The 23748-nt window shown below is 39.2% G+C and overlaps 1 protein-coding gene across 1 annotated transcript in view; it reads right to left on the bottom strand.

Annotated features, from left to right (window-relative positions):
• LOC104947478 (synapsin-2) overlaps positions 1-23679 on the bottom strand; it is a 54611-nt gene extending 30932 nt beyond the window's left edge. The window contains exons 1-3 of the mRNA XM_010773498.1: positions 23594-23679; positions 3555-3612; positions 1916-2007 (exon numbers count right to left, since the gene is read on the bottom strand). Of these exons, the coding sequence (XP_010771800.1) occupies positions 1916-2007; positions 3555-3612; positions 23594-23679 (236 nt within the window). The remainder of the gene's footprint in view (positions 1-1915; positions 2008-3554; positions 3613-23593) is intronic.
• Positions 23680-23748: the final 69 nt, after the last annotated feature.

Here is a 23748-nt window from a genome sequence, read left to right as displayed (position 1 = left end):
ACAGAGCGTAGGAATGGCCTGCTCTACTATTTAAAAACGGAATTGCAGTTTTATTGCTTATAGATTATCAGAACATTTCAAAGTGGACGCAGCCACATTGGATATTAACCTATGGATTAACTACATCATCGTTGTTATCATTGTAATGCAATTGAAGACCAGTTTTGACCAGACAAAACCAAGGTAAGCCATGTTAGCGTTGTGGGCTACGTAGCGCCACATGTTTTGATGTACGTTTTTGTTGATAACGTCGCGAGTTTGTATCTTTCAGTGTGTAGGTGGGCACCGTTAGATTCTGTATCTTTACGATCATAAACGATGTGTTGGATGTGCAGCTAGGATAAGTAATAAGGGAGCTAGGAGTGATTTTCGGTGCAGTAATAGGTTTGCATTTTTCGCTCTGGGCTAATTCAGAGGCTCACTGTTAGCATTGTGTGAGAAAAAAAATGAAAAAGATCAGTTAAATGAGTTTTTTCCCGTTATATGGATATAAAATATTCATAGTTTATTAAATATTAAGGTTCCTTAGACGTTGTTTCCTGCAAATGACGCGATTTCGGCCCGGAACCGGGTCCATGGGGCTTAAGAGGTTTTAAGAAGAGGAAATCAAATCAAATAATACCTGACTTATTCTTTAAATTACTTTGTGTCATCATTAATAAATGATAACCCTTGTGATGATGCATTCCCTTTGCCTCTCCTTAAGCATGCTGACAGTAAATATTTATTTATATTGTCGGGTTGTGGTTTCCTCTTGGTGGATGTTTTTACTTAATATTTGTTATCTCAATTGCAGATATAAAGCCAATAAAGAAGGTAGACAGGAGCTGAATAACATTTAGCCTCATGTTTGGAAAACATTAAATCGTCTTCCTGGTTAGGGTTACTTAGCAAATCACTGCTTTGACTTGAAATTGATAGACACAGTGTAATTACCGAGACAATTGAAGATAGTTGAAACCGTCCAAGTCGTAAAAGACTGCAATGAACTCAGGCTGGCAGGCAACAAGACAGATAATTATCTTGCAAACGCATTCATTTTCTCCACAGCTTGTCCTTGTTTGGCTGAGACAGAGGCGATGATACAACTATGGAGGTCTCTGAGGAGCTCTGATTTAAAAGAATAAAGCTTCTGTAGACATACTAGTGTCGGGTTAGATGAATGTGAATCTTTTTGTCTACCAACCAAAAATTGAAGTTTCCCTGAATCTGCATTATCTCAGGTCAGTGTTTGTGGGTGGACATTTGAGGACAAACCGTTCATAAAGCATAATTACAGGGCAGCGAGGCTGATCATCAGTCTGAGGCTGCCGTCTTTATTTCCTGTTGGTTTTGTTGGTGAGCAGTGGGAGTATACTTAATCTCTGGCAGTCCTCAGCGGGGGCGCTGGTGTCTGTGTTGCTGTGGTCTGTGGTGTGTGATTGTCTGGTTTACAGTGCGTTCACACTGTGCCAGTCTGTGGGTAATGACTGTGGTCATACGCCTCCGTCCTTTCCACTGTTTAGAGCTTGCGGTAGACAAATAGCTTATTTCAAAGAGGAATCATTTTGATTTCCCCAAAAAGATATTTGGATCATCTTTAATTTATGCATACAAGTTATATAGAAGCTCTGCGTCCGGGTTTGAAAATAAATCATAGTTGTTATTATTCTTTTTTGTAAAGAGTCAAATGTCTTCCAAATTATGGAAAGTTTCACAAAGTTATTCAGGTTGTAGGTTTTGGATTTATTGTCAATGGTTGAGGTTTGGTTGCTTTTTTCGTGGTTGTAATTAATCTCCATGGAGTGTGTGTGTGTGTGTGTGTGTGTGTGTGTGTGTGTGTGTGTGTGTGTGTGTGTGTGTGTGTGTGTGTGTGTGTGTGTGTGTGTGTGTGTGTGTGTGTGTGTGTGTGTGTGTGTGTGTGTGTGCTACTGACCTGACCACTTTGGTCCCGCCCCGGATGACTTGCATGTCCACGCTACAGTTTCCATTTGAATAAGAGACGAGGTTCACCTCTGAAAACTCGGCCTACAAGAATGGAAAGAGAACACGAGACACAGACATTTTATAAAGAATAAGCAGAATATCTAATAATTCTACCCTAAATAGTTAAGGTTGTTGTAGAAGACATTATATTTTAACTTGTTTCTATAATAACAGTTGTTTTTATACTGGGTATATCTTTTTTTTATCATTTTCATACATGGGTAAACTGGTAAATAAATTATTTTCTCTTTTAAAAATGTATTTTGCAGAAGCAGTGATAGAAAACGATACGAAACACTTTAGAATTTTAATGAGCAGTTATAAAACTCATTGTATTTTTGACATTGTGACAAACATCTATTTTATTTTATACATAAACTATATTGTTATTCGAGAGTAGAATAATGCATGTGTGGTTGCAAATTGAAGATTTGTCTGTGACTCACAGCTGCCGACTCCGGTCTCCTCTTGTGTCTATTTCTGTTTCTGTGTGAAGGCTTGAGGTCGTAATTTCATTGTCAACATCTATTAGCTGTGAAGCTGCTCGGCCTTCAACCCCAGAAAATATTCATTTCGGTTTTATGCACTAACCAAATAATGCAAAAAGGAAATTGGTTTCCTGGTTAGGATGGTTCAACCAATATGAAACCATAAATGGCACACACTTTAAAAGATAAGGAAGAACTGATGGCTTTACAAGTGTTATATATATATTTTTATCATTGTGTAATGCACAGCACAAATTACATTTTTGCTGAGGATGACTAGTGCAAAAAACAAAAACACTCAGCAGTGTTTATGGGGCAGACATGGTTTGAAACCTGTAACACAGATTCCTGGCAGATAATCTATTTGATGTGTACAATGCTAATATGCTAACAGTTACAATGCATGTTGATGTTTAGCAGGTAGGCTGTATGCTTTACAGGTACTTTTAGCATGCTAACGTTTGCTAATTTATGCTGTACAATGTAGTCTACAGCTTAGACTGTTTGTAACACCATCATTTTATTCGTAACCAGGGGGAACGCTGTAGATTTAACTGAACCTTTCCCTAAGGACACCTAGAATATCTGTAGATTTTCTTATACAAATTATTTCAGTATGCCTATCTCCAGATATTTTAATAATAACCAAAGATGTTAATCTCTAACTGGAGTTAACGGAAACTTCAGGGGTTCACTCATTCACTCAAGTCATTAAGATTTCTCGTCTATAGGCACATACAAAGAATATCTGTACAAAAGTGCATGGGTATCAATCTAATAGTTGTTTAAGTTTTGACCGAATGGTGCAGTCCAGGAGAACTGCTGCCATCACAGGCCACACCTCCTCCTTTCTCTGCAACCACAACATAGCAATGTCACATGTATTCACTCTTTTTTCTGGAGTAACACCTTCCAGTATATATTTCTTAGTTCTTTGGAACTTTAACTTGCTGTACAAAGTAGTCAGTCGGTGCAAACGTATACATTTTCATATTAGAGGTGAATGTGGTGTCAGTTCACTTTCCTCTCTGTTCTGATCCCCCCTCAACCTTCAATAAATGATTCTGTGTCATCATAGGTCTATAGAAATCTATACGATACCTGCTCCACTTTGATGTCGTAGTCACCAAGGACCTTCTTTCCCCGAAACACTTTGGCCCTGGAAGAGAAGAGACACAGTTTGTCATTGTAAACTCTATGCTACCCTCTACTGGATGTCACACACCCTTTGGAACAAACTAAAGAAAGAAAATGGATGCCTGCTTGTCATTTTTAAAAGGCCAAACTTTCTAATGAGCAGCTTAAAAAAGAGATCAGTTCAGCATATCAATAGCCAATCTAAAATGGCAATTACTATCAATAGCTTGTGGTTGCACTTGCATTACATTCTAATTAGAGTTCTGCTGCAATACTAAATGCCGTCTTGCCATTTGAATGATGAATGCATCCAATAACAGAGCGGCCTGATGTCTTAAAATCTTGGCTGCCATTGTTTCTAAGAGTGATTTAGAAATTAAGTACAAGTAAACACACAGACAGGCAGACAGATTGAGAGCAGACAGACAAAGACGGACCAACAGTGAGAATGACTCAAGCAGAGAGGCACAGGCTGCCAGGCAACACACAACATTCTCAGGAAGACTCATTATACACAACATTATAAATGGCTTGCAGATGGTTTGCACAGCATCCATTACAACCCCATACACTGAAGCTAGATAAAGCAAAAACATGATGTAGAAGGATGGGATACATGCTTGAAGTCCTAGCTGATAATTAAAACTACTTTTACAGTGTTTAACGTAAAAAATATCTTCTTTTTGCTTCACGCTACTGACCCTTCACCAACTACAATGTGGTACAGCGAGTAAAACGTCAACTCCATTAAATGAATGTATCCTCTCCAGTAGAGATGTTCCGATCCGATCACGTGATCAGAGCCGATCACGTGATTTTCAAAAGATCGGAATCGGGAGAAAAAAATCGGGGATCGGGATTTTTTATTTATTTTTTTTAGTTTTTGATAAATACTTTTTTTAAATTTTTATTCAAAGTTACAAAACAAAAATGACCATGTTCAAGTCTTAAAGTCATCCTGAGGCCTTAGTTTTGGTTTCAAATTACACAACATCATGTATGTGTTGCTTCTTTGGGGCTTGTTTTCATAGACCTGGTTGCTTATTTCTCTCAAATCTGGCAACAGGGTGGGCAGGGCGCAGTGTCTAATTGTAGCAGTAAGCTAACGAGTACTGACAAGCTTGATTTTGTTTTGATCCAATGCTGCACAACTGAACTGATCCAATGCTGCTGTGAAAAAAAGAAGCTATATCCATGTTGGATAGAATATCCAATTTAAATAAAAAAAATAACCTTAAGGGACAACTTGAATGCTTTTTTTCTTTTTTTTCTCTTAATGCATTGCATAAAGATCGGATCGGGAAAAATCGGTATCGGCAAATTGTCAAAATCAAATGATTGGAATCGGATCGGGAGCAAAAAAAGGTGATCGGGACATCCCTACTCTCCAGGCATGTCAGTTGATCCACTATAATAGGAAGTTAAATCTAATTGTACATGCCACCATGGATCCTCTCCTTGTCCTCAATTACAAATGTATGTGACATTCCTTCCATATCACCTCGCAAAGCCTTGTGTGGTACAGCACGAAGGCATCTGGCTTATTAGTCTGGTTCATTAGGAGCAGACCATCTGTGAGAGAGACACTCTGAGGGTATGACTCCGTAACTTCCACCAATCAATAGTCGCCAGCAAAATTGGTGACCTTGTAATTACGGCAATATATATTTTTCAGTACCGCTTTCATTCTGTTAGTTAGCGTGTGGTGTTTTTACTCATAATTGGCAAATGCTTGAAAACACTGCAATGCTGCCATGATGATGACATTATCATTAAAACAAAAACAAGAAAAACACATCTCTGTGATTAAAGAAACGTTTTCGCTCCCTGCTTTTTTTATTTTAAAATCCCATATCAATTTTCATAGGATTGTATTTAAAAATCAGCTATCTCTAATCCCATAGCAACTGAATGTGTCTAAAGAGGCTCCACAGTCAGCGTGTGTTGAGTATCTGCAGTGCACAATGCCAAACAATACAAAGACACAAGATGTCCGACAGCACACTAATGGACAATTATCGTCAGGCTGCTGATGGAGCTTCCGTTATTTAATTATTTCAAGCAGCATACTGCTAGCGAAACGCACCATGTGCAAAACGAGTCGGCAGACAGATGGGGCTGTACTCTACATGCTCGTCACAGGAACAATAAAAGACAACCTTATACTTCTTGATTTTGTGGGGAGACAGAAGCTTGTTTTATAGGACATCTGCACATCTCGTCGATGCTTTAAAGCCGCACTGCTTCATTTATTTGGCCATTTGAGGCGAGCAACACAGGCTGTTGGTGACATTTTATTACCATATAAAGTTGTTATAGCTAAAGCATGAGCAAACTGTAAGCTATTAAATATCATTCAACACAAATACTTATTATTGGAGCCTTTACTGCAGTTTCAAGTACAGTGCATTGACCTGCAGAGCACAACCTTTAGCATATTCTATTTTATTTTCTTGCACTATTTTATCTGTTTTATTGTGTTGCATTGTTGGAGAAGCCTGGGACCTAAGATTATCATTGTCATAACTACACTTTAGATATGCACAAATGACAATAAAAGCCTTGAATCTTGAATAATGTGCTCTTATCCTTATCAGCGCTTCAACAAGGAATCTCGTTTGATGTATATAGGATCCATTACAGACTGAATAAGATAAATGTTTACACCAAAGGTTTCACACTTCTGTGAATCTATACAGTACATCTTTAGAAACAAGCTCTACGACAAAATACCCTCAGGACAAACCTTCACCCCCCCACAGCGGTAAGAAAGTGAGAAGGAAAGTTTTCTCTCCATTCCATCACTCATCAACTTTGTTTCTGGTGTGAGATAATCATTTCAGTTTCGTGAGGCAGCTAAAACTGCCATAGATTTCAATTTAGCCACAGGATCGCCCACTTTATGAAGTGTTAAGCAATACATCATCTCTGACAGGTCAGTTTCCTGTATTCAATTTTTATCACCCACTGGTGTCTTGTAATAAGCCCTGAAAACAAAAGTCAGCACTGTTTCCTTCACTCAGGAACATTTAGTGTATGATCTGATGAGGAAGCAACTCTTAAACACTTGACTATAATTTGATTTCTAAACTTTCAATATTGCAAAAAAAGGAAAATAAGTGAAAAACTAATATAATAAGAAGAGCTAATACATCCTCAGAGACACCCACATGTTTTGTTAAAGCATACCTGCGGTGTATGTGATACATGATATCTTATTACTGAGAAATAAAAGAGTAGACATCATTGAATTAATAACTTCAGTATTATTCCCCTAAGATGAAATGATGGTATTCCACTCACACAAACACATTGAAATTGAAAAGATATACAGTAGACACATGTATGAATAGGTGCTTTAAATTGATTTTTGAGATAGACTAAATCATTTTATTTCATATTTTTGATGAAATTTCTTTGGCATAAAGTGGATAGAATTTAGGTTTCTATAGAAACTGCTGCTGCAGATTTGTTTACTCAGGCAAGGGTTGTAAAGAGATTTAGATCGTAGACTCGCCATTACCCAAATGCAGCTGAAAAGACTAAGTGATGAGTTCAAGCTCTACGGAGAAGCCCAGATAAAAGTGGATTTAAATCTATTCAAATCAGCGGCTCCAGCAGGCACAGAACAACATCTGAGTGATGGAGATGGGGCTTTTGAGGAGGAGAAATCCTGACTTCTTGGATATAAGTATATGAATGAAAGAATGATAGGCTCAATTCAAATACTAATTCCTACCAAAAAGGACAATGTAGCGTATAGTTCTGGCTAAAGAGAACCTCAAATAACATGATATCTTAACATGCTGGTGTGGATATACTTTATAAAAATGTGGGCACCATGATTCCATTTCTACTCTAAACACCTTCTTTAAAAAAAAAAGAAGCTGCATCATGACATTACATTTGATCCATGTTAAGTCCAATACATTTGATGGACAAGTATTTAGTAATAACTGTGACACGTGTTTAGGGAGCTAACGAGGCTGAAAACAACACGACCAAAGGCTCTATGATGGGCTAAATGCGACAGATTAGATCCGTCTGCTCAGGGTCATTTGCTTCGATCCCATTTTCCTTATTGATCTGTGGAGTCCAAGAGTCTGAGACCACAACATAGGCCAGTAGAAATTAAGCCTTTAAAATCAATGTACAGCCATGACAGGATAAAGTGACAGAGAAAAAAAAGATAACAAACAAAGTGGCATGTATTGCAAATCATGAAAAGAAAAGCATTAAATAGGTAGCTCAAACATAATATGCAATAGCTACAGTGTGGACGTGTGTGTTGTATTTACAGCTATATCCTAATTATAATTTCTGCATTTCATTTGGCTCCCCTATTCTCTTGGTTTTCTACACGAAGATGCTGGATCGCTGAAAGCACCATCAAATGTTCAATATTAACGCGAGGATATATCTTTGATAGGCATGTTTTACTTGGACTGAAGTCCTGTTTGACATTAGAATTCACAGACTCCATTATCAAGGCATATTGACTGAGTCTGCTGCACTTGATTTGCATGATACATCACGTTATGACAGGTGTCCTTCCTCATCACTCTCTCCCACACTTCTTAGCTATTTTTAATCTTGTTTCCTTTTTTTAAACTAATATTATAGCTGTAGATGATCCTCTACTTCCCTTTTCATCGGATATTTTCAAAGTCTGAACTGTCTTTTCCCAAATCCCACACATTTAGGAGATGTTCTTTTGATGGGGATACCTGCCTCTTCTCAACATGTATCTTTTTTTGTAATCCCCCCTCGGCAGATATCATGATCAATTCAACAATTCAACACCATGTGACATTAATGGATTGTATGCATACAAATGAACCATGCCTGAAAAAGAGACTGCATTTTGATGGATTTAGTGAGATACAAATGATGGAGCGAGGCCAGCTCTGCAGCTGTGGTGTTTAAAAAGGAGAGCACTCATCAGTCTCTGTTAACAGCGCATTGACATAATTGTCTATCAATGGAAAGATCGATGGCACGATTAAAGAAGCCAAGAGCTAAACTAAAGCCATTTTCTCAAACAGATTTGAGAAAATGAAAAAGGGCCATCTTCAAGTTCTGGCACAGTGTAATGGCTCTGGTACGGCAACATTACACAAGCCCGGCCTTTTCATCTCTAGATCCACAAGTGGGGGGCAATTTGTGTAAAACAAGACTCTGACTGCGGGGTGAAAGGGCAACAAACGTGTAAGAGCAGTCCTCTCAGCGCTAGTGCGGTGGGAGATATCAGGAGCGTTTGGATAGCTGCAATGACCAGGTGGGGGCATGGCGATGAGAGCAGAGAGGGAGGAGTAACACGGGGCAGAGGACCGAGCTGGCTGTTATCAGGACATATATTCCGTCGTAAAGTGAAAACTCACCTACTTGGCTTGTATCTTGGCCATTAAATAAATACACTAGAGCAGGGGTCTCAAACTCAAGGCCCGGGGGCCAAATACGGTCCGCGGCTTCATTATATGTGGCCCCGCAAGAGCTTACAAAGAATATAATGCGTTTATTATACGGTTACATGATACTTTACAGAAGCAGGTTGCCCATAAACTACATGTCCCACAATGCATCTCGTTTTGTGACATGCGCATTGAAGAGACTTGCAATTATTTGCCCTGGACTTCTGCTTTCAGACGTAGTTAATTACTAAGTTATTATCCTATCCGATAATAATTCAATTCAGAGGCAATAATGTAAGATAATACATTATTTTATATATATATTATATATTTATATAGTTACAACCGGCCCTTTGAGTGCAACCTTTAAGCGAATGTGGCCCGCGATGAAATTGAGTTTGACACCCCTGCACTAGAGTATATTGCACTCGGTTAAGCCTATTTGGAACTAATGTACAAGCACTTACAATGGTTTGGCTTGTTTGAAGCGAATGTATCTTCACTTTTCTTGTTAGATTGAGTTTGTATCTTTATGGTTTGTTGCACTTACTGTAAGTTGCTTTGGATAAGAGCATCAGCTAAATGAAATGTAATGTAATGTACACTCCTGGCCAACAGAGAATTGAAAACATTACAACTTATGTGTTCTAATACCAGAATAGTCATCTTTGCTCCATCTTTCCTCGACAGGACTTTAATTGTTCACTCTAATTGATGTTTCCTAGCTTGTTTTGAAACTGTGTCAAGACAAGGCAGCCATCTGACGATACAGAGTTAGACCATATGATTCGCTCAGAGACTCATCAGACACTTGATGCTCCAATAAAGACAATCGCAGACATTTTGATCTTCAACTTTTTCTGTCCCAGCAGACGATCAGTGAGACATTTGTCCTTCAGTGTCTGAGTGTGCCTTTGTGTACATTTCTTTCGAAGAACTAAAGCCAGAAAGACCAGAGCTCTGAGTGAACATGCACAGCATACAAAGCTTCAAATCAGAGCTATTTGTTCCCGTATTCGGCACTAAGGTGAAGATGTCGCATGAATTATTCAGCCGCAGCACAGGAGGCGGTAACACCTCCTCCTGCCACGTTCCCCCCTCCCCTCCTGGCCCTGCAGGAGTTCAGGTATCATAAAGCGTCTGCTCCTCCCTGACACATTCATCGTGTCTGTGTGTGAATGTCACGTCTGTGTGTCTGGTAGAAACTGTTGTGTCGAATACTGAAGGCTGCAACTATACAATGTGTTACACATCTCTCCCTTCACATCTTCTGCCTTCCTAAATATAATCTTTTCAAAACTATTATAACTTTCTACCAGTGTGTAGAAACGCTTACCAGTGAAATACCTTTATTCAACGCTGAACCTTAGTTCAAATAGTTATCAATATGTAATTCAATAGAAAAAGGAAAAGTACCCATTGTGCACAACATATATACAAGTATACTATAAACATGTTATATTTTTTCGATTTTAATTAATAAAGCATTATAACGTCTTCATCACCTTAATGTTGCAGCGTTTAAGGGAAAAGCTAATGTTTTTTTTCTTTTTATAATGTCGGTAAGCTTGTGAATTTCACCAAATCAATCGATAAAGTTTATTCTTAACATAAAATTATTAAACTATAAAAGTAGCAAAAAAATGAAAATACTTAAAATCTTAAAGTAGCATGCTTGAGTAAATATACCTACTTTCACTTATTACTTTTAGACTCTCACATTACTTTTAATACGCAACGTTTACATTTACTTTTAAACCCAGCTCTGTCCACAGTGTTTTTATAATCAAAATCTTGCAAACTACTCATTAATGGCTTATTTTGAATATATAAAGCTTTAAGAAATAACTTGGTCATTAATAGAACAAACAAATGCTTTTCTAAAGTGCCTTATTGAAAGGCACTTTTCAATAAGGCATTTCGATATGTACAATTGGTGTACATATCAATTGTACATCGATATGCAATATCATTATAAATATATTGCTTGGTCACTTCAATATTACGCATGGAACATACATTTTCTGGTTTTGCAATTCATACCTGTTTGTAAGCATTGATTGTGTGTATGTCTTAGCTTTGTTCGTGTGGTTTTATTAAATTGTTGTGACGAATGACTGTGCTCTGATGTAGACGCACACATCTACATGTGTGTATGTGTAATGTTGTGTGTGTGTTTTGGAGCACCCATCACACCTGCTTTACTGAAAGAAGCTCTCCTAGGGAACACCTGGAAACTAACAGCAGAGTCGAGTGCTTTCTGGAGGCTTCACTGAACAAAGAGATGTGTGCTAAGAGTGGGTGGGTTTTGTGTCTGAGTATGAAAGCAGAGTTATTGCACTTTTTATCCCTGGAAAACAGGCAGGAGTGACAAGTATCTTTTTATCTTGTTCCTGGAACTCAAAAGCTTTGTTTTTTACTTCATGCTGCAGCTTTCCTTGCCTTCACCTGTACTTTCTGCTGTTTCTAGGCGACCCTCCCTACAGTGCAGTGTCTCCATCAAGGATTGTCCTGTAGTATCTTAGACATTTGCCTTCTGCATCCTTTCACATAGCATCTAATTAGCAACTCATTATTTCCCTTTTGATACACTAGGCTAATTGTGCTTCAAAGGCTTATTTGAGTTTGAATACAAGACTTTTAAAGGGAACATTTTTAACAGATTTTTTCATGAACAGAAAAGTAACAGAAAGTAATCTGTTGGTGATTTTCAAAACGCTAACAATCTCTAATTTCATCTCCACTTAAGACATTTCATGCGTTAAAAGCAGTAATGCATGTCAACCAGGTGTAATTACAATGGCTAGATTAAAAGTTTGTATAAACATTTTAGAGGCAAGCTGGGGAGGGGCTGTGAAATTGATCAGTAGTGTCAGCCAAATCCTGGAAAGAAGTCATTAATATCAAAGTATAGGATACGCAAATGAACAAGAGAAAACAGAAATTACATTAAACTGTGCACTCCACTGAGAGAAGGGATGGTAGTAAGGGAATTCATAAAAAGCCAAAATGTAGATGTATTGGACGTTAGGGATGTTTTACAAATTGATTTTAATATGATGCACCGGGACTTAGATAGTCTGTTGAAATGACCGTTAACAGCATTATAACACTTTTGGTCATGCATTTTCTTTGTACTTGTTATCTGCTTTGGAGCCACAGTGTCAATTTTCTACCCTCACTCCAATCAAAGTGTGACCGGTATGGTCAATTAGCCGGTATTGTTTCCATCCAGACTGAAAGCAGTGGTACTCGGTGTTCAGTTCGCTAATTAGCTCCTCCCTGGAAGACATCCCCAGCTCTCGCTGCCTCAGGAGGACCAGTTCCATCCTGAAGGACTCATCCCACCCAGCCCGTCATCTGTTCGACCTGCTGCCCTCGGGCCGGCGCTACCGTTCACTGAAAGCCCGCACCTCCAGAGTCACAAACAGTTTCTTCCCATGGGCCATTAGGACATTAAACACACAAGAATAACTCCCCATATCCCCACTGTGCAATAATCATGGTCTGTCTCTGTGTATATACTGTAATATGTATCATATATATTTTATCATAATTCTATTTTATTCATTTATTTATTAATCCTGGTCATCTACATGACGATCCAAAACGGTGTGCACTACTTGCTGGTCGTAACTGTCAGACCTTTTAATCTGTGTTTAAACATGTCTGTTTTTAAAGCACTCGCTGGAGCAGTAACTATACATCTCGTTGTATTATATACAATGACAATGAAAGCTTTTGAATTTGAAAGCAGGAGGGACATAGCCGAACAATTTCATGCAAATGTGGGTCATGAATGCTTTCAAGACGGGTTCACCAGGCAGAAGAAAAACCAACCTTCTCATTAATGCAAATTGTTGGCTAGGTCAGAAAACCCTCTGTGAATGGTAAAAACAATTGCCTGATTAGGCAGGCCTGTTTCAGTTCCTTCATCTCTAATGAAGTCAGAAATTCACCATCTAATACACCAATACACCCCCCCACCTTCAAAACACTGACCAAAACACACCTCTTCAGACTGGCTTTTAATATGTGAATTATGTTGTGTTGCTGTTTTAATATTTGTATTCTCTTATATCTTGTTTTATCACCACTGTAAAGCATCTTTGAGCACCTGAAAAAGCGCTTGGAAATGAAATTTATTATTATTATTATTATTATTGAATACATGCCAGGGAATTTATGATGGATTTTCATTTAAGCACACACATTAGATTACAGCCAAACAAATTTATTATCAATTTCTCTGCCAATTTTCTTCCTGATTAATGGCCTAATATTTCTGTCTCTAGTAAATGTCAATGTTTTTCATAGTTTCTCACAATACAAAATTCCTTATTTATTTGATTAAAAGTCAGATTTAACTGAACAACAATATATGGCCATGCTGCTTTGTGAGGTTGTACAGAGACAGTGGTGCTATTAGCTAAATGCTAACACCAATATGCTAATGCTTTGAAATAGTTTTTAAAAATAACTTAGTCTGGACGAAAGAGACGGACTGATCGACATTGCCTTCCCTACATACAGTAGCCCTGAGTAAGAATAACGATTGGTCAATTATCAGAATAGATAGGAAATTGAGTTACTGTTTACGACTAATTGAATAATTGGCTAATTGTTTCAGCTCTATATAAGATTATTTGTAGTAACGCATATTCAACAGCTGAAATGCAGATGCAACCCTGTCAGATTGCACATTTGAACAATGCATCAGTTTTGAGCTGGGTTGAGAGGGTTCTCGAATCTATACCTGTAACTCAACAATTATTTCACCAGGGATTGACATGACCAAGGGTATTGCTTATTTATATGACATTTCTACTCTTTCAACTAAAAGCTGTGCCACAGGATCTGCTGATGTGTGTTTGACATTTAATTTAAGCACGAAGCAACAACAACAAAAAGGATTTGACAGAAGTGATCATGCACAACAGGATATGCTCAAGAGAAAGCTCGTCTACCACAGTCTTATATTTCACAGGCTGAACTCGAAGTCAACTCAAAGTCTGTCTTTTATCTGTTTCTTCACAAAAGTAAGATACATGCACTGCCAGGACACAGACCCTCCAGTCGTTGTTGGCTATTAAAAGAGAGTGGTTTTCTCAGTTTGAAAGATTGGGCTTTCCATTCCTGCTGAATGTATTATTTCTTAACTTAAAGGCTCAGGTGGATTCAGAGCTTAGGAGATAGGTGTTTAAATCTCAGGACTCTCCACAGATCATTTGTGTTGGAAAAGCTGTGAAACGTGGCTTTTAAATAGTAAAACAATTATATCTCTTGCACAGATTCATACATCATATTCCTCAATTGTACCAGTTCGACAATGTGATCCCACGGAAGCAGGGAGATGTATAAGCTTAAGAGTGATATATTTTCAAGCACGAAAGTATTGCCTCTGATCTTTGAGATAAGATGGCAGTGAAAGTCTGAATAATCTCCCATTCAAGTCTGAACTGAGGTGATTGATCTTCCTGGTGTAATGGTGGTTTAATACAAAGTGTCTGTCTGCAGTAAGATGGAGTGAAGATAAATGAATGAAGACAACCTGGCCCTGACTTGGAATAAATGACACTTCATGTGCAATTCGTCCAGATGTCCTTCTAAGCTGTTGCCCTTTTTGGCCCTGCTCTGTCTGGTGGACACACTGGCAACGAGGTTGGGTTTGTATCTGCTGTCGGCTCGTTGTGGAGCATTTACATGTCATTTGAATAAAAACTGGATTTTTATCTTGATTCAGGTTTTCATGTTGCTACTCTGTTTGGTGGTAAGATGAACCCTCTCATGTGGTGTCGCAGGAGAAGTGGGGCATCTTCCTGCACAGCGAGACAATTAATGCCATATATCAGAAGAAAATAGTTCTTAATGAAAACTGTTGTGAGTCAGGTGTCTGCATATCCCGAGTAATCAGGACATTGTTACAGGCAAGAAAAGTTGCTAGAGACCACCACACCAATCTGTGACGTAGGATCAGTTCTGTAATAATTGTGTCAGGGTGAGTGAAGCAGGCAGGACCCAAATGCAGAAAAAACTGAAAATACCTTTATTTCAAGGTTGCAAAAATGGAATAAACAGAACACTACCCATGAACACAGTCATAGACAAACAAGAAACCAACAATGACAGACAGCAAAAACAGAACTTAAATACACACAAGACTAATCAATGAAACAAGAGACAGGTGAGGAGGGAGGAGAAAACACAGGGGCACCAGGTGAACACAATCAAGTCAACAGGTAGGAGGGAACAGGTAGGAGGGAACACACACAGACAGGAAACCAAGGAAAGATCTAAACAAGACAAAACACAACACAGACAGAAAACAAAAGACAGATCTAGACAAGAAAAAACAAAACACAGACAGATCGTGACAAATTGCAGGTAATGGAACAAGAACGAGCAGAAAGCACAACTCCAACTCTTCGGCAAGGTCACCAGCACCTTCCTTTGCTCTGATGTTGTATGGAAAGCTACTCGCTCTGTGTGAGCTGAAACTAGATGGTGTTTTCTCATAGCATGAAAACTCACCACTTCTTTATTAAAACAGCATGAGTTTGTTTGGCTGCACTGTTCACAAATACACCTGTTGCTCCTTTGTTGTATTTCTGAAAGAGTAGCTTCTCAAAGTCTTTGTTACTCCTTAAGATCTGCGACTCACACAAAAGATGACACTTGCTGTTACCACGGTAGCCAAATTAAGGATTAGAGTTTTAAAGAAATCGGAGTCAGCTGCCCCAAATACACTGCTAATAGTTGTTCAACATAAATTCACCCAGAGGACATCCAAAGCTCCTTTACTGAGTTGCATCTATTTTCAGCATATGTAAAACAACCGCCTTGTCAGGTGAAGCCTCCCCCCCTTTTTCTCACATACATATTAACACATACGAATTAAAATGGCACACGCATTCAAACAGCTCCCCACACACTCATCACTATCTAATTGACACAGACTGTTTGGAGAGTCGTCATCACCTCACTTATTGTTCTGCTTTTGTTTAGAAAGTCTGCGTAGCACTGCTTTGTGTGGTTTCATGTGTGTGCGCACATGTTCGTCCAATCCCCAAACCGCCTTTATGCCTTGACAATGATGTGTCTAATTTTGGAGGGACATAGAGACAGAGAGAGGGACAGACAGTTGACCGCATTGGCCCTGCTTAATAGTCAGAGAACCAAACACAAATGTTCAAGTTACATTGCCCAGGTGAATGAAAAGAAAATGAACAGAGGTAGCCATCACTCTATTTCAAGCATGACAGCATGTGCTTATTGCAATGAGAATTATTCAGACACCAATGGGCCCATGAATGAATGGCATCCATGTGTGTCAGACGTGAGTCCCTTGTGTGAAGGTATTGCTGTTTTACTGTAACATGTGGCTAATTTAGTTGTGGTTAAAAGAGACAGAGAATTCCCTTATGGTTAAGTAGAAACCAAAAGGCAAGAGACAACATTATAAAGCTCATTCATGGTCTAAAAAATTCTAACGATACGCTATAATGCCTTAACCATCCAAGTTAGTCATCACACAAGCTGTGAAATTGGGAAACGACAAGTACTGTATGCTCTTGTTATCCGTCTGATTTCAACCTTGTTTTAGGAAAAACATGTTTTATTCCTGATGTGAAGGAGAAGGGCTCTACTATTTTAGAAAGCGACATGCCTTATTTTTCTATTTTGCTGATCATGAAAACGAGAGCTTTGTTACTTGACACAGTATGGTGCAATCTGAAGAGTGGCTGGAGCCAGATGAGTGCTTTACATGGTGGGAGGAGGGGATACATTATCACCAAGAGGAGCTCGGACAGACACCAACAATGTCTGGTGACGTCGGCTCCATCTTTAGAAGCAGCAGTCATTTGACTAATGGGCCATTTGGGAAGTCCAGTTGGCAATGCCTCAGCAAAACCTGTCTTCGTCAAGAAGGTGCACAGTCCCACAGCACAAATAGAAAACATATGATGTTGCTAGTACATTTCCAAATAGTGCACACTGAATTAGGTCTCAGGACTCCTCATTCATATTATCCACAACGTTTTACATGCATTTAGACCTTCAAGATAAAAACATCAAATCAATAGAAGGAAACAAAACCCACCATTCATCAAAAGCATATTTGTGATTTTGGAGGGGTCAGTGCACGCAGCCACCAAACAAATCCACAAATGTGCTTTCACAGAATTGAGATTAATGCAGAGGAAAACCAAAACTATACTTCACCACCTGGCCAACATAAACACATAATGAGTATAGTTAGGACACCCAACCTGACACAAATAACTTTAGTTTTGAGCGACAGTACAAAACAACCAAACTAAATCAAATTACCAAAATGAGAAGTGTTATTGCTCATTAATGTGCATCACCAGTTCCGCACCTGCACAAACAAAATGGTTCCTGCTGTTACTTGTTGTTGCAATTTAAACTTGTTACCCATGTTATCTTCATGCCCTGTTACTCATCAGACCGAAACACAACTACATTATCAAAACAAACAAAAGTAAAGCTCTCAAATAACCTCTGCTGCTGACTCCAATCCAATATTATATTGCAAAGACCTCATATACATTGATATATTAGTAAAAGAAAATTAATGTTAAAATTTACAAGCTTTGGTAATTTACTGCTCCATTGCACAGAAAGCTATCAATCATATGTTGTTTGGGGGGTAAACCAGGACTTTGACATTTTCCGGTCGATTCTTCAATTGCTGGAGAAACACAAAGTGAAACCTTTTACACCTTACCGGAACGATCAGAAGGGTTGCACAAATAACTGTAAAAAAGGGGAATATGGCTGCAGTGCTGTTGGGGCTGGGATTAATAAGCCACTTGTCTCTGTATACAATTCCGTTACCAATATGGTGCTCATATTAGAGGTCACCTATTGTGCAAAATCTACTTTGTCATGTCTTTTATACATAAACATGCGTCTCCTCTGTGTAAAGAGATTCTGAAAGTTTCAGGAAAAAAGATTCTCTCACTTTTTGTCCTCATCCATTCATATAAAGATTTTGGCCACTTTATGATGTCATAAAGATTTTTTGGCTTGTGTAACCATTAGCCAATAACCAACCAAGGTAACACCCCCACACCTTATCACCTGGATCTCCTCCTAGAGCACCATAAGCCGCTTTCACACCAAGTACTTTGCCGTACTTAGTTCCGTGCACTTAGTTCCCAGCACTTAGTACCCCCATGGAACTAAGAGCCGATCGCGTTCACACCGGAATAAGTTCCCTGAGGGAAGATTACGCAAATGAAGCCGCTGACGTCACTTCTTCTTCTGCTTTGGGTTTACTGGCAGGCCGCAAACAACTTCACGGCGTATACTGCCACCCGAAGTTCGAAGTAAATCGCAAGAACGCCGAAACCTCCTCATCACTCCACCGCTCCCATGTTTTTTTGTGTTGCCATAAGTTATTCTCTCTCCGTTGGTGCGCGGGGCTAATGCTAATAATGCTAATGACAGCAAATACAATGGCGGCTTCAAAAAACCTTTCCGAGTTTTACGGGGCGTGGTTTGCAATTCGCCCAGCCAATCAGAAATTGGAACTTTTTTCTCCCCAGGAAAGTACCACCTCTCTAGCAGGCACTAAAAAGGGGGTAAAAGTTCTCATGAACTAAGTTCTCTTTTTGGTGTGAACGAAAAAATCCCAGGAACTATCGGAACTAAACGGGAAAAGTACTCCGGTATGAAAGCGCCTATTGTGTTCTTTTTAACCAAATATCTCGCAGAGGGGTGTTGTGAGTGGCACCTCATTTTCATCTAAGTAACAGACAGAGAATCAGCACTTTTGAAACAGGGCTGAAACAGAGGGGATTTTGGGATGCTTCAATGCATGATCTGTTTGGTATTTCGAGCCAAACATTTCAGAGACATGTTTTGTATTTAACTGAGAACTATTATATATTGATAAAAAACAGTATAATAGGGGACCTTTAAACTCATATATCTAAGTGCTATTGAAGTTAACCATATTATAATGAAAGTATTCCCTAAAGAATTAGTTGATACTGTACCACTAAGCATTGTGACCCGAATCAAAATACACTCTCTACTATCCTGAGTCTTGTGTTTATTTTGCATATTGCTCATGAATCGCTGCTGTGCGTGTCCACAATATAAATCTGCAGGATCTCAGTGTCTCCGATTACTTAATGTGGCAGACATCTCCCAGATGCAATTTGCAAGGCTTAGCAGTGGGCCGTGTATGTGCCAGGATAAAATGTACTGATGGATTACTGCTCGAGGCAGCAGATACCTCTTCCGTGATGGCACGATAATCCTTTCTAAAATGATAGGAAAAAAAAAAAATGTTCCTATCATTTTTTGTAAACGTGTCTCCGTTTTACAGAGAACAGCCCCGATCCCGTTCAGACATGTAATGTTTATAATGCAGATGAATGGAAGTTAAGCAATGCACTTTAATCTGGATCTGTTAATACCTCCACCGAGGAGGTCATGTTTTTTGTTAGTTTCTTTGTCTGTCATGACGGTTACGAAAAAATCTTCAGGCCCCTTTCCATGAAAGTTGGTGGAAGGCCGTAACATGGGCAAAAGAAACCTCATTACATTTTTGAGGCGGATATAGGAAATGTGTTGCTTTCGTTAATATTGCAAGATAGGGCATGCCTTTGCAAGTCTGAGCTCTCTTAGTGCAGATCCGTGATTATTACTTAATAACAGTAATAATTTATTCCTAAATCACACAATCCGGCAATTACAGACCTCAGAATTTTTTTTAAATTTATGTTACATATGACTGCAATATAGTTGAATAAACACATATATGAGGATGATATCAACAGCATCTTTAAGCTCAGTAACCAAACACCTAGATTAAAATACTGCAGTCCAATTCTACAGCTCTGCAATAACCTCCACCTTTCTAAAGGTAATGTAAGATCAGTCTTATTGTCTGTATGAATGCATCGCAGGTCATGTTGTACAGCAGCTGTAAGTGATAGCACTTTAAAGACAGTACGACAGGGCATCTGCAGCGATTCATACTCTATCAAACTGGTGAAACGCTAGATCCATATCCAAACAAGTTTTAAAGCTTATACAATATAGCCTGCACATGGATGATTAAGTTACATTCTGTTTCTCTACACTGATTCTTTCTAAGCTTCAGAGAGAGAGTGGAGAACAAAGAAGACAAGAGAGAGTGTTAGCAGAGAGAGGGAGTTATATGAAAGGAAACCATGAAAGAGCTGTCTTTCAATTTCTAATGGATTAATGAGTTTAGTGTGTTGAACCGGTGCGTGGTTGGGGTTAATAGAGATTAATCCTGAACTGCAAGTTACCATTCATCACTGCATGATAATAAAAACATTACACCCACACAAGCACACATAAAAACAAAAATAGGCACATACATTTGAAGGCATTGCAACCCTGCTTTAGTGTATCATGTATTAAGCTGAAATTGATAACTTTACACACACTAACACTCAGGTGCAACCTGAGAGGCCACAACAAGTCAACATGGACCCCTGCATATAGTATTACAGAACACTTTCAGTCATAGTACATTTGCAGGGACACACAGACTGATTTGATTCTTCTGATGTAACTAGTAGAGAGTATGATTGGGTCCAACATTGACCATAAACTGCTCTACGCCATGGCTGTATAAATTAAAGATTGAAAACATTTAACCTCATGAATGAGACTCTGGAGTGTATTCCAGGCAACCGCTGAGAGTGACCGAATAATCAATTAGACAAAACTGAAATGTCAATATTTTGATTATGCTTAACTTTAAGTTATTGATTTTTAGTAAGAAGCATTCCTGCTAAATTGAAAATAAAACTGGCCAGCACACTTCGGTACTGGGAAATGTCTATGAAGCTTGAAACGGACGGTATGGAAACATTAAAAACAATCTAAGGTCCTCCTGATCCGTAGGGACACTGCAGGATTCCGAGGATAAATAAAAAGGACATGAGACATCCTGGGGGTGTTTAGCTCAGTCCCTCAATGTGGGTTCCTTCTGTCATTGTTCTGCATAATGGCTTCTCACATGATGGCTATACCAAGGACCTCTGCGGTTCACTGCAACTTATTAATTGCACCCTGAGTGTGTGTGTGTGTGTGTGTGTGTGTGTGTGTGTGTGTGTGTGTGTGTGTGTGTGTGTGTGTGGTAGAGATAGACAGAAAGGGTTTCAAAGAAGAAAGAGTATCACACTGAATGTAAAGAATGTCAATGATAGGTTGTTATAGGTTTTTAATATCCATATACATAAGAGTAAGAGTACCTTGGTGCAGTGCCAGTAAAGCTATGTGTATAAATAGTGTCTTTTATAGCCCAACAGGCCAGAGGCAGTATTAGTCCCTCTGAGATTTAGTGGCCTTACATTAGAGACCAATAGAATGTCTCACACTTTATTAAATATATGTGAGCTTTGAACAATCAGGGTACTAAGGCTCACCTGTGCATAAATAACAATGAAAACAAAGCTGCAGAATCTGCTGCACACATACAGTACAGCTGGAGTATCTTACTCTCTGTTTTCCTGCTGCGTTCCTATCTACCTCCGTCTCTCTGGCGTTCACGCTTTATCTTACTTACCTCACTTGACATCTTTCCACACCTTACTTTATATTCATCTGTCCATTCTCTATCTCCTCCCTCTCATCCTCCTGTCAGTCTCTTACACTGTGTTTATATGTATGTGAATAGTGTGTGTGTGTGTGTGTGTGTGTGTGAGATCTTTGAGCCATGGCACGGCTGAGTGCAGCGGCCCCGGGGCACCCATGTGCCGCGGTGCACAGTCAGACGACAGAGACACGTGCCGCAAGTCCTCCCATTTACCATTTGGAACTAACCTGGCCTTCTCTTTTAAACCAACTCCATTAGTTTCCCCTTCTGAGCCTTTTTATGCTCTTTGTTGCTTTCTGAGCATCTCCCCCCCGTGTATACCTTCTTTTGTTATTTCCATTATTCTGTCTATCCATCTTTTCAACGCCTGAATTCAACGATCCACTCTAAAACATGTGCAGTTCTAATGTCCTATATTCACTAGAAATTATCCTTTACTCCCATTTTACACAGACCTGACATCACAGTCCAGCCTCCTCTCATCATGTTTTTTATTTTTCTCTCCTGAATTCTGGCCTCTGCCTTTCCTCTCCTCGGTCTCCCCTCTCTGTTAAAGCTTGACGTGTAATTATGCTTCCTGCATACTTATTGGCTTCTAGGCATTGATGCTAAATATTCAGTGCTCACTCCCGTTTAGAAACAAAGGGCTTCAACAAATAAATTGCATCTCCTCCTTCCAGCATCTGTTTCCTCTGGGCTGTATGTCACTAATAAGGAATTATCTAAAAATTACGAAGCTGGGAATTCTACTTTTATCATGGCAAAGCAAAATGTTAACATTTATTTCCCGCGTGCAAATAATAAGACAATTATCAGCTGTCAACAAGGAGGATTACTTGTAGGGTGAGACATTCATGATAAACTATATCAATGCGCATTATTACAAACATTTAATTGGATGAATATAAATGTGAAATGTGAAATGTGCATGTAGGATAACTGCAAAATACTATTATTCAGGCACTGTGTTAGTAAGTTTCCCAGTGGATAAAACAAGATTAATGTTCCCCCCAAACTCTGCTATCTTTGGAACTTGTAGCTCTTTTAAATTGCATTTTTAATCATTTTAGTTTGTTGTATATATTGTAACTGGACTGGGCTGAAAAAAGAGAAAAGTGGTAGTGCAGCAATCACGACAGAGGCAGTGTTTAAATCCAAAAAAGGCTTTATTGCTTCCAAACTCAGAAATACCTTCCAAAACAGAAAGGCTAACGTAGCCGGGCCGCTAACCGACTTATCAGCTTACCAAAACGTCTTCTTACACTGGGAGCCTCCTGCTCCCTCCATATGCCACACACAACTGAACAACTCTATTGTGGGTGTTTCTCAATGTCGAGTATACTGGCTTCCAAGCCAATATTTCAAGGATGCTACTTCATCGAGTGCCACCGAAGTACTGTTCCAATCTCCAGCATACTTGGAATTCCACCGAGGCCGCGTCCTTGGTTTGGGGGAAATTTCGACACTGCACATGGGTGGACTTTGCGTCCTTAAAATCCCCCACAATGCTTTGCGCACGGACAGATTTCAAAAACCCTTGCGGAGAATGGCTGAACTGACGCAGCACACATTTAAATGTAAGTATGTAGTGGCGTAGAACATGTGTTGGTAAATATGTTACTTTGTTACATTTGTTATCACCAAAAATATGTTCCGTGAAAGTAAAGCAAGTTCATAATTAGATAGACATCGTGAGGTATTTATTTTCGGTAAAGTTTATGTTGAAACCGTTAGAGAGAGTGGCACACTTGTTAGCCTGTTCCATTCTTCTTCGTTTTCCGAAGCCGTGGCTTGGAAGTATACTTGCTTCGTTTCTGAAGGAAGTGACTTGGAAGTACGCGACTACCAAGCCAGCATCCTCGCGATTGAGAAACGCCCACAGGCTCTGGAGCAGCTTTCCTCGACATTGAGAAACACCCACTGTCTCTGATTGGAGCCGTGTGATTGGCTGAAGGAGAGAGAGGGGCGGGGCTTACACTGACCTGGCGATGAGATAATTTAAAGAGAGGCGGACGATGGCGAGGAACAGGAACATCGGGATGGCCCAGCCGTGCCACGCTGCATACATGTAGACCTGCAACACACACACACACACACACACACACACACACACACACACACACACACACACACACTC

The sequence above is a fragment of the Notothenia coriiceps genome, unplaced genomic scaffold, assembly GCF_000735185.1.
Source record: "Notothenia coriiceps isolate Sejong01 unplaced genomic scaffold, NC01 NC01_scaffold00012607, whole genome shotgun sequence".
Lineage (NCBI taxonomy): Eukaryota > Metazoa > Chordata > Actinopteri > Perciformes > Nototheniidae > Notothenia > Notothenia coriiceps.
Note: the sequence above shows the minus strand (reverse complement) of the source record. Positions and strands in the feature narration are given on the sequence as shown.